This window comes from Saccoglossus kowalevskii, chromosome 5, assembly GCF_978046115.1.
Source record: "Saccoglossus kowalevskii chromosome 5, keSacKowa6.1, whole genome shotgun sequence".
Lineage (NCBI taxonomy): Eukaryota > Metazoa > Hemichordata > Enteropneusta > Harrimaniidae > Saccoglossus > Saccoglossus kowalevskii.
Genome location: NC_140645.1, coordinates 3448846 through 3463448, shown reverse-complemented (window position 1 = coordinate 3463448; position 14603 = coordinate 3448846). Strand labels below are relative to the sequence as shown.

The following is a 14603-nucleotide window of genomic DNA, read 5'->3' as shown; positions in this document are numbered from 1 at the left end:
AAGAGTAAACAAACAGACACACACTATTCAACACCGTATGGTTGAATTAGTCAACGAGTCAGTTTGACACAATAAAATACAGTTCAAATAATTTAACGGTATAAGAACTGAATATTAATGATTAAATAATAATGTTGTCTGAAAAAAAAGTAGTTTGATTTCTTCTATCATCTACCATGTTGTAAATACACCCATATGGCATGGTTGTCACAAATCACACAATGAGTGGTGATGACAACCTGCATACAAAATACGCATTTCTTTTATTTTCTAAACCTCCACCAAATATATATTTATACAGAGAAATTAACATGAACCTTGTGCACAAGAAATTATCACTAGTGAATCACATTAATGTATATAAACAGAAATCGATTGTCAATGTATGTGATGGACGCGAATTCTCTTAATAAGTCGATACATAAAACGGAGAATTGTGCCGTACATAGCCACCAGGTTAGGGAATTAGAGCAAAGCAAAGACGGCTGTAAAGTTTACAGCATCTTGACATTGACGATACCTCAACCACCACCAAGTCCATAAACATTGCCTGTGCTACCACTCCACACCACTTCACTCTACTCCCCTTTGGATCTTTCAAAACTCATTCTTTGTTTCAATGTGCCATTGAACCACAGGGAGCCCATGAACTATGATCAACTGTACGCACTCCCTATAAGCGGGAGGGGGGGGTATCGGCTGGTATCTAGTGTAAGAAATAGACAAGGGATGAAGACTCCAGCCAGCTCACATTTGATCATAGTTCCTGAGCTCCCTGTGATTGAACCGCTCCACCAGTCCACCTTATCCACAGTTCTCTGAATTCCTTAATTGGGCTATCTTCATTACCATAGGACAAAATCTGCTGAGAACAACTATTATCATTATCTCCAACTTTGGGAATTTCCTATAGAATACATCTTTTAAAACGATGAACTTTGACCTACGCCCATTTTTGTATAATGTCTCATGCCCCTGATCTGCCAAATACTCACTGTTGCACTTTCAAATGGTTTACCAAACAATATAGTCCAGTCAATTTATGGTTTGACCCGTCACAAATTGCAACAGAAATAATTTCTTCACAATACATTCCGGGGAGGTGCCTAGATTGACATACTAGAAGTCTAGGAAAATCTAGGCTTCCGAAATATACCTAATTTGCATATATTCAAAATGGCCGTTTGGTTCATTTTTACAGCATGGAAAATATAACTATTAGAACATATCTTTATTTTTCTAGATGACATTATTTAGATATTCAAGTTGCTGTGATATGGTTTGGTGTGTGAATGTATGTGATTGTGAAACATGTGATTGAATAACAAATTGCATAAATCCAATATGGCCGTCAAAATAGTATCATTTAGATGTGTAACCTCGGCACCTCGGAGTCTGTTCCTGTTCCGTGAGCCACACCGTCGGGTGTGTGGCTGTCTATCGCACACATTCGATCAGGTCCAAAAAAACTGTGAGCACTGTGATTGTGTAATGGTAACACAAGAGACTATGGTAGACTGTAATACGTCGTTTATTTCGGAAGACAAGTCTGGCATCAAAGTACAATTAGAACAATCCACACTAAACATGCACTAAAACACCCTTTATATAGGGTTAATAGGATTACACCGCGGATTTTAAAATTGGAGGAAAAACGCTATGATTGGTGTGCCATGTGAGAAGGTCACTATAGAATAAACATTTCGGCTTAATCCTCTACAAAGTTGCGACTTCTCTTGCGTTCGCTGTGATAAAGGCATGTTTGTGAACATTACGTAAATGGCTTACAATAAATTGATTTGTGCTTCTTTGTCATAGGAATACATGTATTGCGAGGTGAAATGAAGCATGAAACGGCTTCTAACAGACATAACTCCGAGCATAGTAAGCAAATAACACCGAATAAACGGCAAGGTAAAGACTATGTCTAATTATAGTAAACACGTACTGCGTGCGTGACTCGAACCGGCGCTCGCGTACGGCACCTAATCGCCTAGCTTCACGCCACTACACGTCTTCCCCTCGGCCACCGGGCATCCCCAAAAAGGATGCTTAATAACCGAGCTTATTACGTGCAGAGAACATGAAACTCGTCCACGCGATCCGCGCCACACAGCGTGGCCAGAATGTGGCAAAGGCCTTCAGATCTGGCTGTAGTAGGATGGTGAAAGTAATGGTACAGCATTGTAACAGTGAATTAGTACTGAGAAACAATTCTAAACTATGTCGACAGCAACTATAACTCAGAGAATAATGCTTGGAATCGAATGAAACGAAAACGAACAAATACAGAAAATGGTTGTCTATCGATACAAAGTAAATACGAATGAAAAAAATAACTATAATTAAACAACAACAAATATAATTGAATCGAGAAACACACACGTGGATAATCATCCACGATATACTCGGGGCGCGAGAAAACGAACATCGCACAGTAATGAATATGTTTGTTGTTGATTCAATTCAAATAGTAAAAGACATATTTGTTCACTAATATATGTACATGTATTACAACTTTAAAGTTCAGACTTCGACAGATGATAAATCCGTTTCTGGGCTTGTATCGCGGCCTTGCGTGTTGATCGTCTCAGATAGAATGGGTGGCTGTTCGGAGTAGGGGGTTGCGTTGTGATTGAATTAGAGTCGTGTTTCGTCATCGTATCGGGTGAAATGGATCCGTGTATAGCTTTGATTGGCTCATGGATGTCGCCAGTTAGTAAATGATTCACGGTTATGTCAGATATCGTGTCGACATCAAAGAGTTCACATGCAGGCCATGAAGCGCGATTTTTCAGCTATGAGGGACCGGTCCACCAGAGGGTAGAGTTCCATAATTCTTCACATTTAAGTCTGCGGGTTAGTAAATCGGCAGGATTTGAGCTGGTCGGTACGTACCTATTTTCTTGTGGGAAACTGTTTATTTCCGTTATGCGATTGGAAGTGAATAGGTCTGGTTTGCCGCGGGAATTTATCTGGGAGTCTGACCACAACACGCGACGAGTGATATTATATTTCACTGACAACGCATTGGAGACAAATTTACTGAGTCGGGTTGTGGTCAAAGCAGCCATGAGTTCAAGACGAGGCAAAGTCAGCGTATTTTTATTGGTTGGTGCAACACATGTCTTTGACATCACCAATGAAGTTTGGTTTCCTGACTTTATGTACACAGCACCACCATAGGCTTTGGTTGAAGCACAGTCCCTCTATAGAGGGACTGTGGTTGAAGCGTCTGAGAATGCGTGTATCTCGATGTTGTTGTTCTTGTTATCGGCATTGTCGGCAAAGTAATGTCGGTTAACGCAAATGTTTGTTACCTCTCATAGATCGTGAGCTATGTTAGTCCAATTAGTTTTGAGTTCGTCGGATATGGGTGTATCCCAATGAAGATTCAGTTTCCAGCGACTGAATAAACAACTTCGCTCGAACATGCACCGGTGAAAGGAGACCTCGTGGGTCATGGAGACTGGCGGCGAAACTGACTACTTCACGCTTTGTGGTCATGGCGTTGATAATTGGTGAGTTTAGTGGTTTCAGGTAGATGACGTCACTTTCAGTGTTCCACTTCACACCTAGCACGTTAACAGTAGTGTTAGGATTCTCTTTACCGTCTTGTTTAATGACATCACGGGTGATTTGATCATTTGTACTCCATGATCGAAGATTAAATCCATGTGTAGACAATAATTTCGCTGAGTCTTCATAGAATTTTATAGCTTCGTTAGTATCACGACTACCGGTTACTACGTCATCAACATAGATGTTTTGTTGTAGATCGTTGGCAGCAGGTATATTCGGATGATTGTTTATTAGAGTCTTGATAGCGGCGTTCAGAATAAACGGGCTGCACGTGGCTCCAAACAATACGGAAGTGAGTTGGTATGTCGTGAATTCACTGGTTAGATCGTTTATGTCAGACAACCACAGAAATTTCATATATTTACGGTCTTTGTCTGCGAGTCGTATTTGTAGGAAGGCTTTTTCAATATCGCTTGCTAATGCGACTGGATTGGAGCGAAAACGAACTAACATTGTGGTTAGGTCGTTCAATAGTGGGGGTCCTGTTTCCAGACAGTCGTTTAAACTTGGTTGTCCGATTCCGGAAGTTGCACTGCAGTCGTACACGATGCGGATTGGAGTTGATGAGCTATCGCGTTTAACTGAACGATGAGGGAGATAGTGACCACTGGTAGTGTCATCTTGTTCTACTCGCTCGATAAAACTGGCTTTTAGTTGATCCGAGATGATTTTATCGTAGACTTGAGTAATATCACGTGGCAGTTTCTTGATCATATGACGAGTGCGTTTGTTCGCAAAGTCAAAATTTGTCGGCAGTGAGTCGTGGCTAGACTTCCATGGTAGTTTGGCGATGAAACTATTATTTTCTTTGGACAAACAATTTTCTGTATATTGTTTGAATTGTTCGTCGTGGGTTGTCTTCTTTTCCGGGGGGTTTATTGGATCGTGAATACCGATCGATTCCAGTTCCCAAAACGAAGCGACGTTCTTGGCGAGCAGTTCATCATCAGACGGGATTGTGGTGAGATGAAATGCTTGTACGTGTTTCGAACGTGGCTTACCGGTGTAGATGGGTCCTTATAGTAAGTATCCGAAACACGAGCTGACAGCTGTGGGACCATGGCCTCGGATTACGTGATTTCCAACAAAATCCCAATACCGATCCACACCTATTAAAATGTCGATCGTCATAGTAGGTTCATCGGAAATTGGATGCGCAAGCTTGAGTTTGCGAAGATAATTAAGTTGCTTGATATCAGTGTTTACATTTTTCGTTAGATTGTCGGAGATTCCTTCCACGTAAAGGAGGTCTATAGATGTGCGATTGCCGTTGTGTTGATGCAACTGTAGAGTGGTACACGGAATTGTCCTGAATCCAGTACGTGGATTTGAAAAAGATTTCAGATTGAGTACTTCTGAACTGTGTACTTTAGCATCGATGGCTTGCACAAATCTTTTGGTTACGAACGAACGATCCGCACCTTCGTCGAATAGAACTGTCGCGCTTGTTGTTTTCCCTTCGTACGTTGTTGGAATTTTGGCTGTCTTTAGTAAGACATGGCATGTTCGTGGATCAGGTGTACTACGTCTCCCCTGATACGAGCATTGAGACGGGTTGCGAGATGCATGAGAGAAATTCACACTGACGTTGGCAGTTCGAACTTCAGATGGCTTGGAAGCGTTTCCTTCATCGTGGAGCGAGGTGTGATGTTTCCCCTGGCAACGTCTACACGTGTATCGAGATTTACATTGTTTAACGGGGTGTGTTCTGAGACAATTGTAGCAAAGCTGTCTGCATTTAACAATATCCATTCTCGTCTTATGGTCGGATATTTTGATGCAATCCGTGGGGTTGTGAGGTCCACGGCAGTACACGCAGGGTTGATGTAACGGTCTTTTTCGGTTACCAGGGTTATAACTTTTGGCAGAATCATGTCCGTTTGTCGATTTATAATCATGGGGTGTAGAATAATTATTTCTAGAAGTGGTAGATTCGCGGGCTGTAGTTCTTGTGTAGAACGTAGCGACGGTTGAATTCGGTTGGCTATCGAGATTTGTACCTTCACCGATTGATAAAACGCGTATTTCGTTTGACATGAGTTCGCTCAGACGAGATAATGTCCATTCCTTGTTCGAGTTGTTACGGGCAAGTTGACGTTGGAAATCAGTCGGTAATTTCTGTAATAGTAGAGGTATAAGTAACTTGCCATAATTAGTTTCATCCTCACCAAGATTTTTCAAGCCTCGAATGATGGTTTCCAACTCGTCGTGGAATCGTCTGAGACTAGTTGGATTGTTCTCTGGCGGTACTTGTTCCCATAGAGCCGTCATGTAGGCGTTAATGATGTCTTGCTTGTTCCCATACCGTTTCTCAAGAAGTTCAATGGCAGTATCATAGTTTACGTCAGTCGTGGCAAGTCCGTCAATGAGTCATTTAACTTCGCCTCCAAGAAAACTTCTGAGATACGTGAATTTCTAGACATCAGACAACTGATTGTCTGAATGAATAGCAGCGTTGTAAGTATCATAGAATTCAGTCCAGAGAATGGGATTTCCTTGAAATGTAGGAATCTCAAGTTTCGGTAGCTGAATAGACTTGAACCTAGGTGATTGTTGAACTTGTGTAGGCTGAACTTGGTTAACTTGTGATGTAGTTGCAGCTTGTAAACTTCCGGAGTTCCCTGCGACTGCATCTTTTAAGAAGTATGAAACTTTGAGATGTCGTGTCGTTGCTTCGATCTCATACAAATCTGTTTCATCGAATTCTGGGTGTTCGGGTGGGATCATGTTGAGAATTTCGGCGTCTACGGAGATTAGACGATCCAGCCGTACTTTCGAGACATCGAATAATTGTGAAATGTTTTGCAATGCCAGCTTCTTATCTTCTTGTTTATCGTAGTCTGCAATGAGTGTTTCGATCTGTTTCATTATCGTGGTGAGTTGTCTCCTCGCCGTTGTTCTGTTCTTCTTTTGTTGCGTGAGGTCGATCTTCATTGTCAGACATGCTGTTGGTCGACGGGAACTGTCTCGATTAGTGTGCGTTGTAAGTTGAGTAGTTTGGAGTTGTAGAGTATCCTGGTCTCGGCACCAAAATGTGGCTGTCTGTCGCACACATTCGATCAGATCCAAAAAAACTGTGAGCACTGTGATTGTGTAATGGTAACACAAGAGACTATGGTAGACTGTAATACGTCGTTTATTTCGGAAGACAAGTCTGGCATCAAAGTACAATTAGAACAATCCACACTAAACATGCACTAAAACACCCTTTATATAGGGTTAATAGGATTACACCGCGGATTTTAAAATTGGAGGAAAAACGCTATGATTGGTGTGCCATGTGAGAAGGTCACTATAGAATAAACATTTCGGCTTAATCCGCTACAAAGTTGCGACTTCTCTTGCGTTCGCTGTGATAAAGGCATGTTTGTGAACATTACGTAAATGGCTTACAATAAATTGATTTGTGCTTCTTTGTCATAGGAATACATGTATTGTGAGGTGAAATGAAGCATAAAACGGCTTCTAACAGACATAACTCAGAGAATAATGCTTGGAATCGAATGAAACGAAAACGAACAAATACAGAAAATGGTTGTCTATCGATAAATACGAATGAAAAATAATAACTGTAATTAAACAACAACAAATATAATTGAATCGAGAAACACACACGTGGATAAGCATCCACGATAGGGTGAGGGGGAAACATCGATCTTAGTGACCCGATGTTCACCGCTCGATCCTGAGGGCACTCTCGGTAGGACTGTCACTTCTGGGATCCAGAGTCCTACATTCGGTATTGCTTTGGACACTGCAGAGTGTTTGACGTAGGGGGGGACGCACATAAGGTGTTGATGGGTGGACCTTGGTCCCCGTTGGATAGAGGCCTAAATCCTTAGGGTAGGTCAATTTTATGCTCAACTCTTTTCGCTGGACCAAGCGCTACTGAGCAGTGTTTGAGACTGGAACCAGCAGAGTCTGGTGTCAAATCTTGCGCTCAATCAAATCCTTCGGTTCCTCCCGACCCCGGTACCACGATTTTTTTTGTTCAGTGGGATTTGCAAAAGGGGTGGCCGCGTTCATGGAATATTTTGACTGGTTAGTCGGAAACAATCCACACACTGAGAGCAGAGTGACGATCCTCAACTTGCCAAGGGCAAGTGGTAAGGACCCCAAGCTGAGAAAACATAACGACCAAAGTCGGCATCCATCCACCCACTCCAGGAAGAAGGGACCAGGTGGTGCCCCCCTCTTCCTCAGGGGTCACCTACCCAGCTCGAAGGGGAAGCACGTTTGATGCTTCCGCTTGCGACTAGGTGGGGGGATGGACATATGTTCGACGGGAGGTGGAGTCGGAACCTATCGACTTCTACAGTCTTCAAGGGGTCTCACCTCTGCAGAGAAGAGATCACCCCGATGTAGAACCACCGAACCCACACATCTCTGTCGCACTGATTGCACTGGTGTATTCTGGATTGGAGGTAGTGTGTAACTGATCCCTGGACTCTCCAGTTTGCAATACAAGGTTACAATATCCCGCTGCAATCTCTACCCCCCTGACACCAGCCTCCGTTCAGGACACTACCAGGGGACCCCACAAAGCGGGAGCAATCTGACAGGAGGTAGATAGTTTGCTTTCAAAGGGTTCCATACACAGGATAGGGGACCAGGCGTTAAGTCTGGGCTTCTACTTGCAAGTATTGGTGGTTCCAAAAACTACAATAGAGACTATAGGTGGCTGTGTCCCGTTCTGGACTTAAGCAGACTAAATCAGTATGAGCTTCCAGGAAACAGCCGTTTTCAATATATGCAATTTTTGACTTTTAGTATGTCAATCTAGATACCTAAGATAGGTTGTGATAGGTTGGCCCCCCTTTTTTGCTAGAATGACTGGACTAAATAGGGCGGGTAACTTTGAAACCTTGCCTGTCCTGCTAAAATTTCACCAGCCCTGTTTATGTTATTTTATTTATTTTTAATTGTTTCTCTACATTATACTCAATCAGTGTCACTGCAGTGACTTTCATTCAAGTCAGGCAAACATAAGTGGGCATGTACATCAGCCAATCAAATAATATTGGGGACCTCTACTACTCCTCCTTTACTTGTTGTATAAGCTGTTGTATAATGTTCAAAGTTTTTTTCCTTTTGCCTTCCATAATGATGGTGTCCATTCATTGGGTCAAATGCAGCAATTAATGTGGAATGCATTTGGATTGTCATATGCATGGTTAAGGTGGAGGTATTAGATTCAGTTCAGTTTTCCACAATGGGACAATTTTCCGTATTCATTTGGTTTTATCATGCACCCTAATCGCCCCTTTCGAGTCACATTTAAAAAGATGCTTGCCTGTAAGTTGGATGTATTTTTTAGACATTCAAAATCTTTGTCAATTTCTGACAAATCAATCCTTCTCGATAACAGATTCTTTATTCTGGTTTAGCCATTCGGAATCTGGTGCAAAAACCATCCTCTGTTAGGTTGTATGGCCTAAACAACGCCGTTTTCACCTTCTCATAATCATAGAGAACAATGGATAGACAAAAGTATACATCCAGTGTTTTACCCGTAAGCTATGTACTCAAGTTAGTTGCCTAATCCACTTTCTTCCACCTTACTGACACAGAATTTGTCTCAAATCGCGGGATATATGAGACTACATCATCCTTACTATACTTTCACATCCTTAATATTTTTTCACATCTCTACTAATACTACACACCTATACACCAGTAATACCACTTTGATGATCCTCCTTGTACTTGAGTTGATAATGTCCCAGCAGAACAAATAGTGATGGCCATCCCTACCCCTATGCAATATCTCGTGACTGGACAGGATCCAACCCCATACATATTTGACAAACAATCACCCTGCTTGCATCAGTTGAGGCATTTTCATGATCCGGGCAGTTCCACACAATTATGCACAGTATCTCCTGCAGCTCTTTTTGTATGCAAGCCTCTCTTTATTATGCTCTGTTGTTACAAGCATCTCATTCCTAATGCTCCTTTGTTGTCTTTTGGCAGATCCTTATGCACTCCAGCCATTACACTCTCCATTGGTCTCTAGATAACTGAAGGTGGATTTGTTATACGGCAATACATAACATTTCAATTGCACAAGTCCATATAATCAATACCAAAATAACACTATGTCAAATGCAGTGATGATGAAATCGTTGTAATATACCTACACTGGTTCGTCACTTAACTTAATATAGGAATGTGCATAGTGATGCAATATCAAGATGACCAGAAGACTGCAGTGATAACAGTACACACCACCTGTATGAATAGCAAATAGAGAATTCTGTGTCTAACTCCTGCAGAGCTTCTTGAAATTCATTCCTTGCTTCATCAAAGTTGGTACCCTGGCCAGATCGAAGTTGTAGAACAGAACCCATAATGGCAACGAAACATCAGAGACTGTTAATAAAATAATCTGTTGACCTAATATCAAGGATTTCAATGTGGACAGTCCATGCATGTGAATAGAAGTCTATACTTATTGTGCTCTTTTCTTCCCTCCTTAACTATAAAAGAAGGTGAATGATCTAATCGGTCTTCTGAAAGATTCGCCATTTTTGCTCTTCTTCAGGATGGCGAACATGACAAGATTTAATGCACTTGTAGATGTAGAAAGCCATAACCTTGGTTCCTCTAATGACCAAATATCCATTAGCTGCAGGCAAAAGTGCTTGGCTTAATAAAATACTAGAACAAATACATAAATATTTTCATTCTAAAATAAGTTATTAGTAACATAGTAACTGGACGACACAACGAAATAGGTGATCGCCATATAGAACGTGTGACCTGAAATTTTTCATCCAATGCTTGTACCATTGTTTACGTTTGCCATGCTCTTCTTAGCATCATCATGCATGTCTGCCTTATATAAAACAAGGATGATAATACTGCAGCTACTGATGCGTTGTTAACAACCAAATTGCCGGGTGACTCTGGTTTTGACGTCAGGGTTCGATGACTCAAAAAATAGGCTCGATCAAGTCAAGTGTTTAATATGCACTTGAACAATTTGTTTTATTTCAGTATTCATAAACAAATCGTACCATTTTATACTAAAATAATGATGATGTGGTTATTTGGCACTCAATCGTCTGCTACGAATACCACAAATAGTGTTCGCGTCAAGAAGTCTGGTAGGTGGTCTGTCCGAACATGGAATGCGCTGTTTCATACACCCCGTCTATTTCATAGTTTAGCGGAATTTCTCATTTATAGCGGGACACAGACGCACACGCAATCGTGAAGTGGAAGCACACGGAATTCATTGATTGCGGTGCTGTTAAACATTTTTGACAACTCTCGTGTACGTCGCTATTGCATGCAGGTTCGTGGGCACTTGGGAGTGATTTTTGTTTTGTTTTTGCTTTTTATTATCCACACACTCTTGGCTATAGACTGTTGCAGTTTTGTAGAATTGTGAATAGTGGAGTATAGATAACAGATGCAGACATTCTCTCTTTTGAATACTTAGCAAGATTTAGCAAGGCAACTAGTAATTGACAACTGGTAGACAGTTTTCAAGACAGTTTTCTTCATAGTAAACAGATGTACCCATAAACCAATTTTGACAGGAAACAGAAGCATAGTTTAGGAGCTAATTTTTTTTTAAATCACTTTTGACCAAAAAAGCACATTTTTGTACATATTTCAAACTACAGTGTCCATAACAAAAAAATACTAACACAATTTTAAAATTCATACAATAAGCTTTCCGAAAATATATAGTTTTGTGGACAAGAGAGGTCATCTTGGTTTCCTAATTAACTAATTAAAATACCTGTCAGGTAAACTGCATCTCCACCTTAAGCAGAACACATCACACAAGATTTGAAGATATTACGTAATAGTGATGTAATTTCTGCCCACAGTTAAAAATTATATATTCAAAACAAACTTTTCTCGAATTTGCTTATGATTTTCTTTTCTCTAATAAACAACTGCTGATTAAGATTTTTAACACATAACTAATAAACAATTTCAATGAGAAAATAACAGAAATTTGTTGTTAGACGGCAGAGGTCAGAGCATTTTAATCCATTTTGAATACAGGACTTTTTGTACATGCATGACATCAGCTCTATTGCAGCTCTTGGTGATGGAAGTCCAGTCATCCAGTCTATTAGAATTGTTTCACTAGCTCCGTCATGCTCCAGAACTCAACCTTTACCAACCCGAGTGAAATGGTTGAAGGTTTTCAGCTTTTGTTTCTTTATCGTGTCATGAAACTTGACTTTTGCTGGCTCTAATTCCACTCTGTTAATCTTTTGAACTCATGATACGCTGCCTCACCAACAATTAAGGTCATGTGCTGAGTTGTTCTCACCAGCTTACATGAACTCATATACTTCAGGGTGTTCGTTGGGCAGACTTGTCATGTCACTGTAATAAACTGACATGTATCTAGCGTAGTTAATTGCATCATATGTAAAGCACCAGGGAAGCATCTGTTGAACACATGAAAGGTGAAGCATCCAGTCTCCTTCTCTTGAGGCACGAATCATGTCAATCATGTCTGTGTATGAAATCCATAGTGCTGAAAGAGGACCATTGTTGTTACAGAGATCATGTGTGTATTCTGTGTACAGATGAAACAAATGCTTGAAGGCTCTGGATAACTTCATCATGACTTTCTTTTGATGGGTGTTTAGTAAAGTATCCAACTTCATCTAGGCACCATGTTACTTGTTGGATGTCTTCAGGATATGATTCTTGCAGCCATGGCAGAAAACCTTCAAAGGCTATCCGCATAAATGCCTCATATGCAAGTTTGTGGAACCTAATACCTATATTGTAGTTCCTGCCCTCTAGCACTGCTGCAACAGATCCATCTGAGACCACTCCTGATTCTACAGATAAGTCCCTAAGCCCTCCATCTTGAAATTATGGATATCAAAGTACACATGTACACATGAAATGTACCAAGACGCAGGACTACTGGTTTGTACAGTTTACGACCCTTCGACTTAATCTCAAGGCTTTACAATAGATTGCTTGATCTAACGCACATACGATGCTGGTAAGATCAAGGGTGTGCATAACTGAAAGTGCACGGTTTAATACTTCATTAACAGTAGACATGTTGGTGGCAGGGGCATTAATGTTGGGTAAATATTTTATGTTACTGTTGATGATGTTGTCTTCATCATGAACTAAAATGTTAAATTCAGTCCAGCTACTAACCACCTGTTTGTTGGCTGTATAATGTAGACGGGCTAGAACAAACAAAACATTTTTTCTTCCTGGCCTCTTTTTGAATGATATTGCCATCAACCTCCTTTACTTTTCTTAGCTGTGGTCCAACACGATTGCTGACATTGTAAATGGGAAGAGGCTCTTCTGGAGCTGCATACATCCTTTGTTTGGACTTCTCAACTCTGGGTAGGATTCTCCCTGATGTAGACCCAATGTTACTGGCTATACAGCTATACCGCTCACTCGATGGGATGTGCCACCTCCTGATAAAGTACCCTAAGCCTGTTGTTGTCAAAAACAAGGACAGTATTTACACATAGATGTATATTGCTGGGGAGAGGAATACCATCTTCAGGTGTTATAGCAAGCTTCTGTAAGCAGATAGATGTATCAAACTCTTCAAGTTGGGATTATGAGATTCCATGTCCAAGGCGGTTGAGAAATCCAATGAGCTTGATGTCACCTGTAAGAGATTTAACATCAGATGGAAGCAGAATATGTTTTGGAGGCTTGTATCTGCCATGTGCTATACCATACATTAAATCCTGGCCAAGGGAATTTATAATCCAAGTCATTCATTCACTGAGACCTTCTTCATTGCTACCGAACAAGTGATGTAGGAAGGTATTTACAACAGGGGAACGTCACCATATTTCTTGACAATGTTGGAGGGATCTGGTGGCCACTCTTGCAAAGTGTTTTTTGTCTTATTTCATTGGCAACATATTTTAGACCTTCAAATATGTTAGAACAAGAGGTCCTTAGAAGACAAACTTCCTTTTGAAGTTGGTGGTTTCTTAGAACTAATTGGTCACCTGTTAGACAGTGTCTGAGTACAAAAGAACTTTGTTTGAATCATTTTGTATTATATGCATGACTCAAACATCGGTGATTACGTCGCTCTGTATTTTGTTTGTGTTTTCTCGCCTGTTATGGTACTTGTGCGAGTTATTTAGAATGATGAACGTCGATGGAATACGATATACGGATGCAGGCTCGTCTGGGGACTATTTTGGTTCAGAATTCACTTGTTTGTAGAATGAGAGAAAAATCGCTATGCCCGAAGTGTTTTGTAAAGTGAACCAAGATGACCGACACCTACTGAAGAACACGTGTAAGTGGATAGTAGCACTGATATCTTTATTGTTAATATTGTCTGGGGATGTCGAATTAAATCCCGGGCCACCTAAAAGAGTGAGAAAAAAAGAAAGACTAATTCAATGGAGTTGAAGAAAATCACCGAGGTATTTAGATCCCAGTCCGTAAATGGGGATGACTCGCGTGGACGTCAGTCTGTGTCCTCTCGTTTCGAGCGGAGATGATGGTATTACACTTGTTGTCATTATTTCTGAAATCCGGGATCTCAAAAAAGACACGAGACAGCAAATTAAAGTGGTAGATGATGGAATACAGCAGTTATCTAGTGAGGTTTAGGAGTTGAAATCCGGTGTGAAAGTTAATTGTGAAAGAATACAGCTTTTGACCGATGAAGTATTTGCGTGATAAACTTTACACAGTTGAATTTGAAAATGATAAAACGAAAGCACAGTTATTATGGAACAATCTCATATTTCATGGGCTCCCTCAAAGTGGGTTTGAACTTGGCAGGAGACAGAAGATGCTCTTCGGAGCGCCAGTAATGTTACAAACACTGGTGAACGATAAGAAACAGCTGAAAAGCAACAACAATGGCGGGAGACACCCGTCATGCACAGCGCTACTAAAGGAGCGCACACAACTATAAATACAAGCCACTGGTGAACTATAAATACTAGCCACTGGCGTGACCTCTTTCTTTCTTTTTCGAAGAAAATCATCGTAAACGAAAACGAGAAAACACGAAAACTCAAAAA

General features: G+C 40.8%; 2 protein-coding genes across 2 annotated transcripts; both read right to left on the bottom strand.

Annotated features, from left to right (window-relative positions):
* Positions 1–3351: 3351 nt before the first annotated feature.
* LOC146742819 (uncharacterized) lies at positions 3352–4296 on the bottom strand. Its single transcript, XM_085499476.1, has one exon. The coding sequence runs from the start codon at positions 4294–4296 to the stop codon at positions 3352–3354; it is 945 nt and encodes a 314-aa protein (XP_085355602.1).
* A 303-nt stretch (positions 4297–4599) lies between these two features.
* Positions 4600–5853, bottom strand: LOC146742818 (uncharacterized). The gene has a single exon (XM_085499475.1). It carries the CDS (start codon positions 5851–5853, stop codon positions 4600–4602), a length of 1254 nt encoding a protein of 417 aa, XP_085355601.1.
* Positions 5854–14603: the final 8750 nt, after the last annotated feature.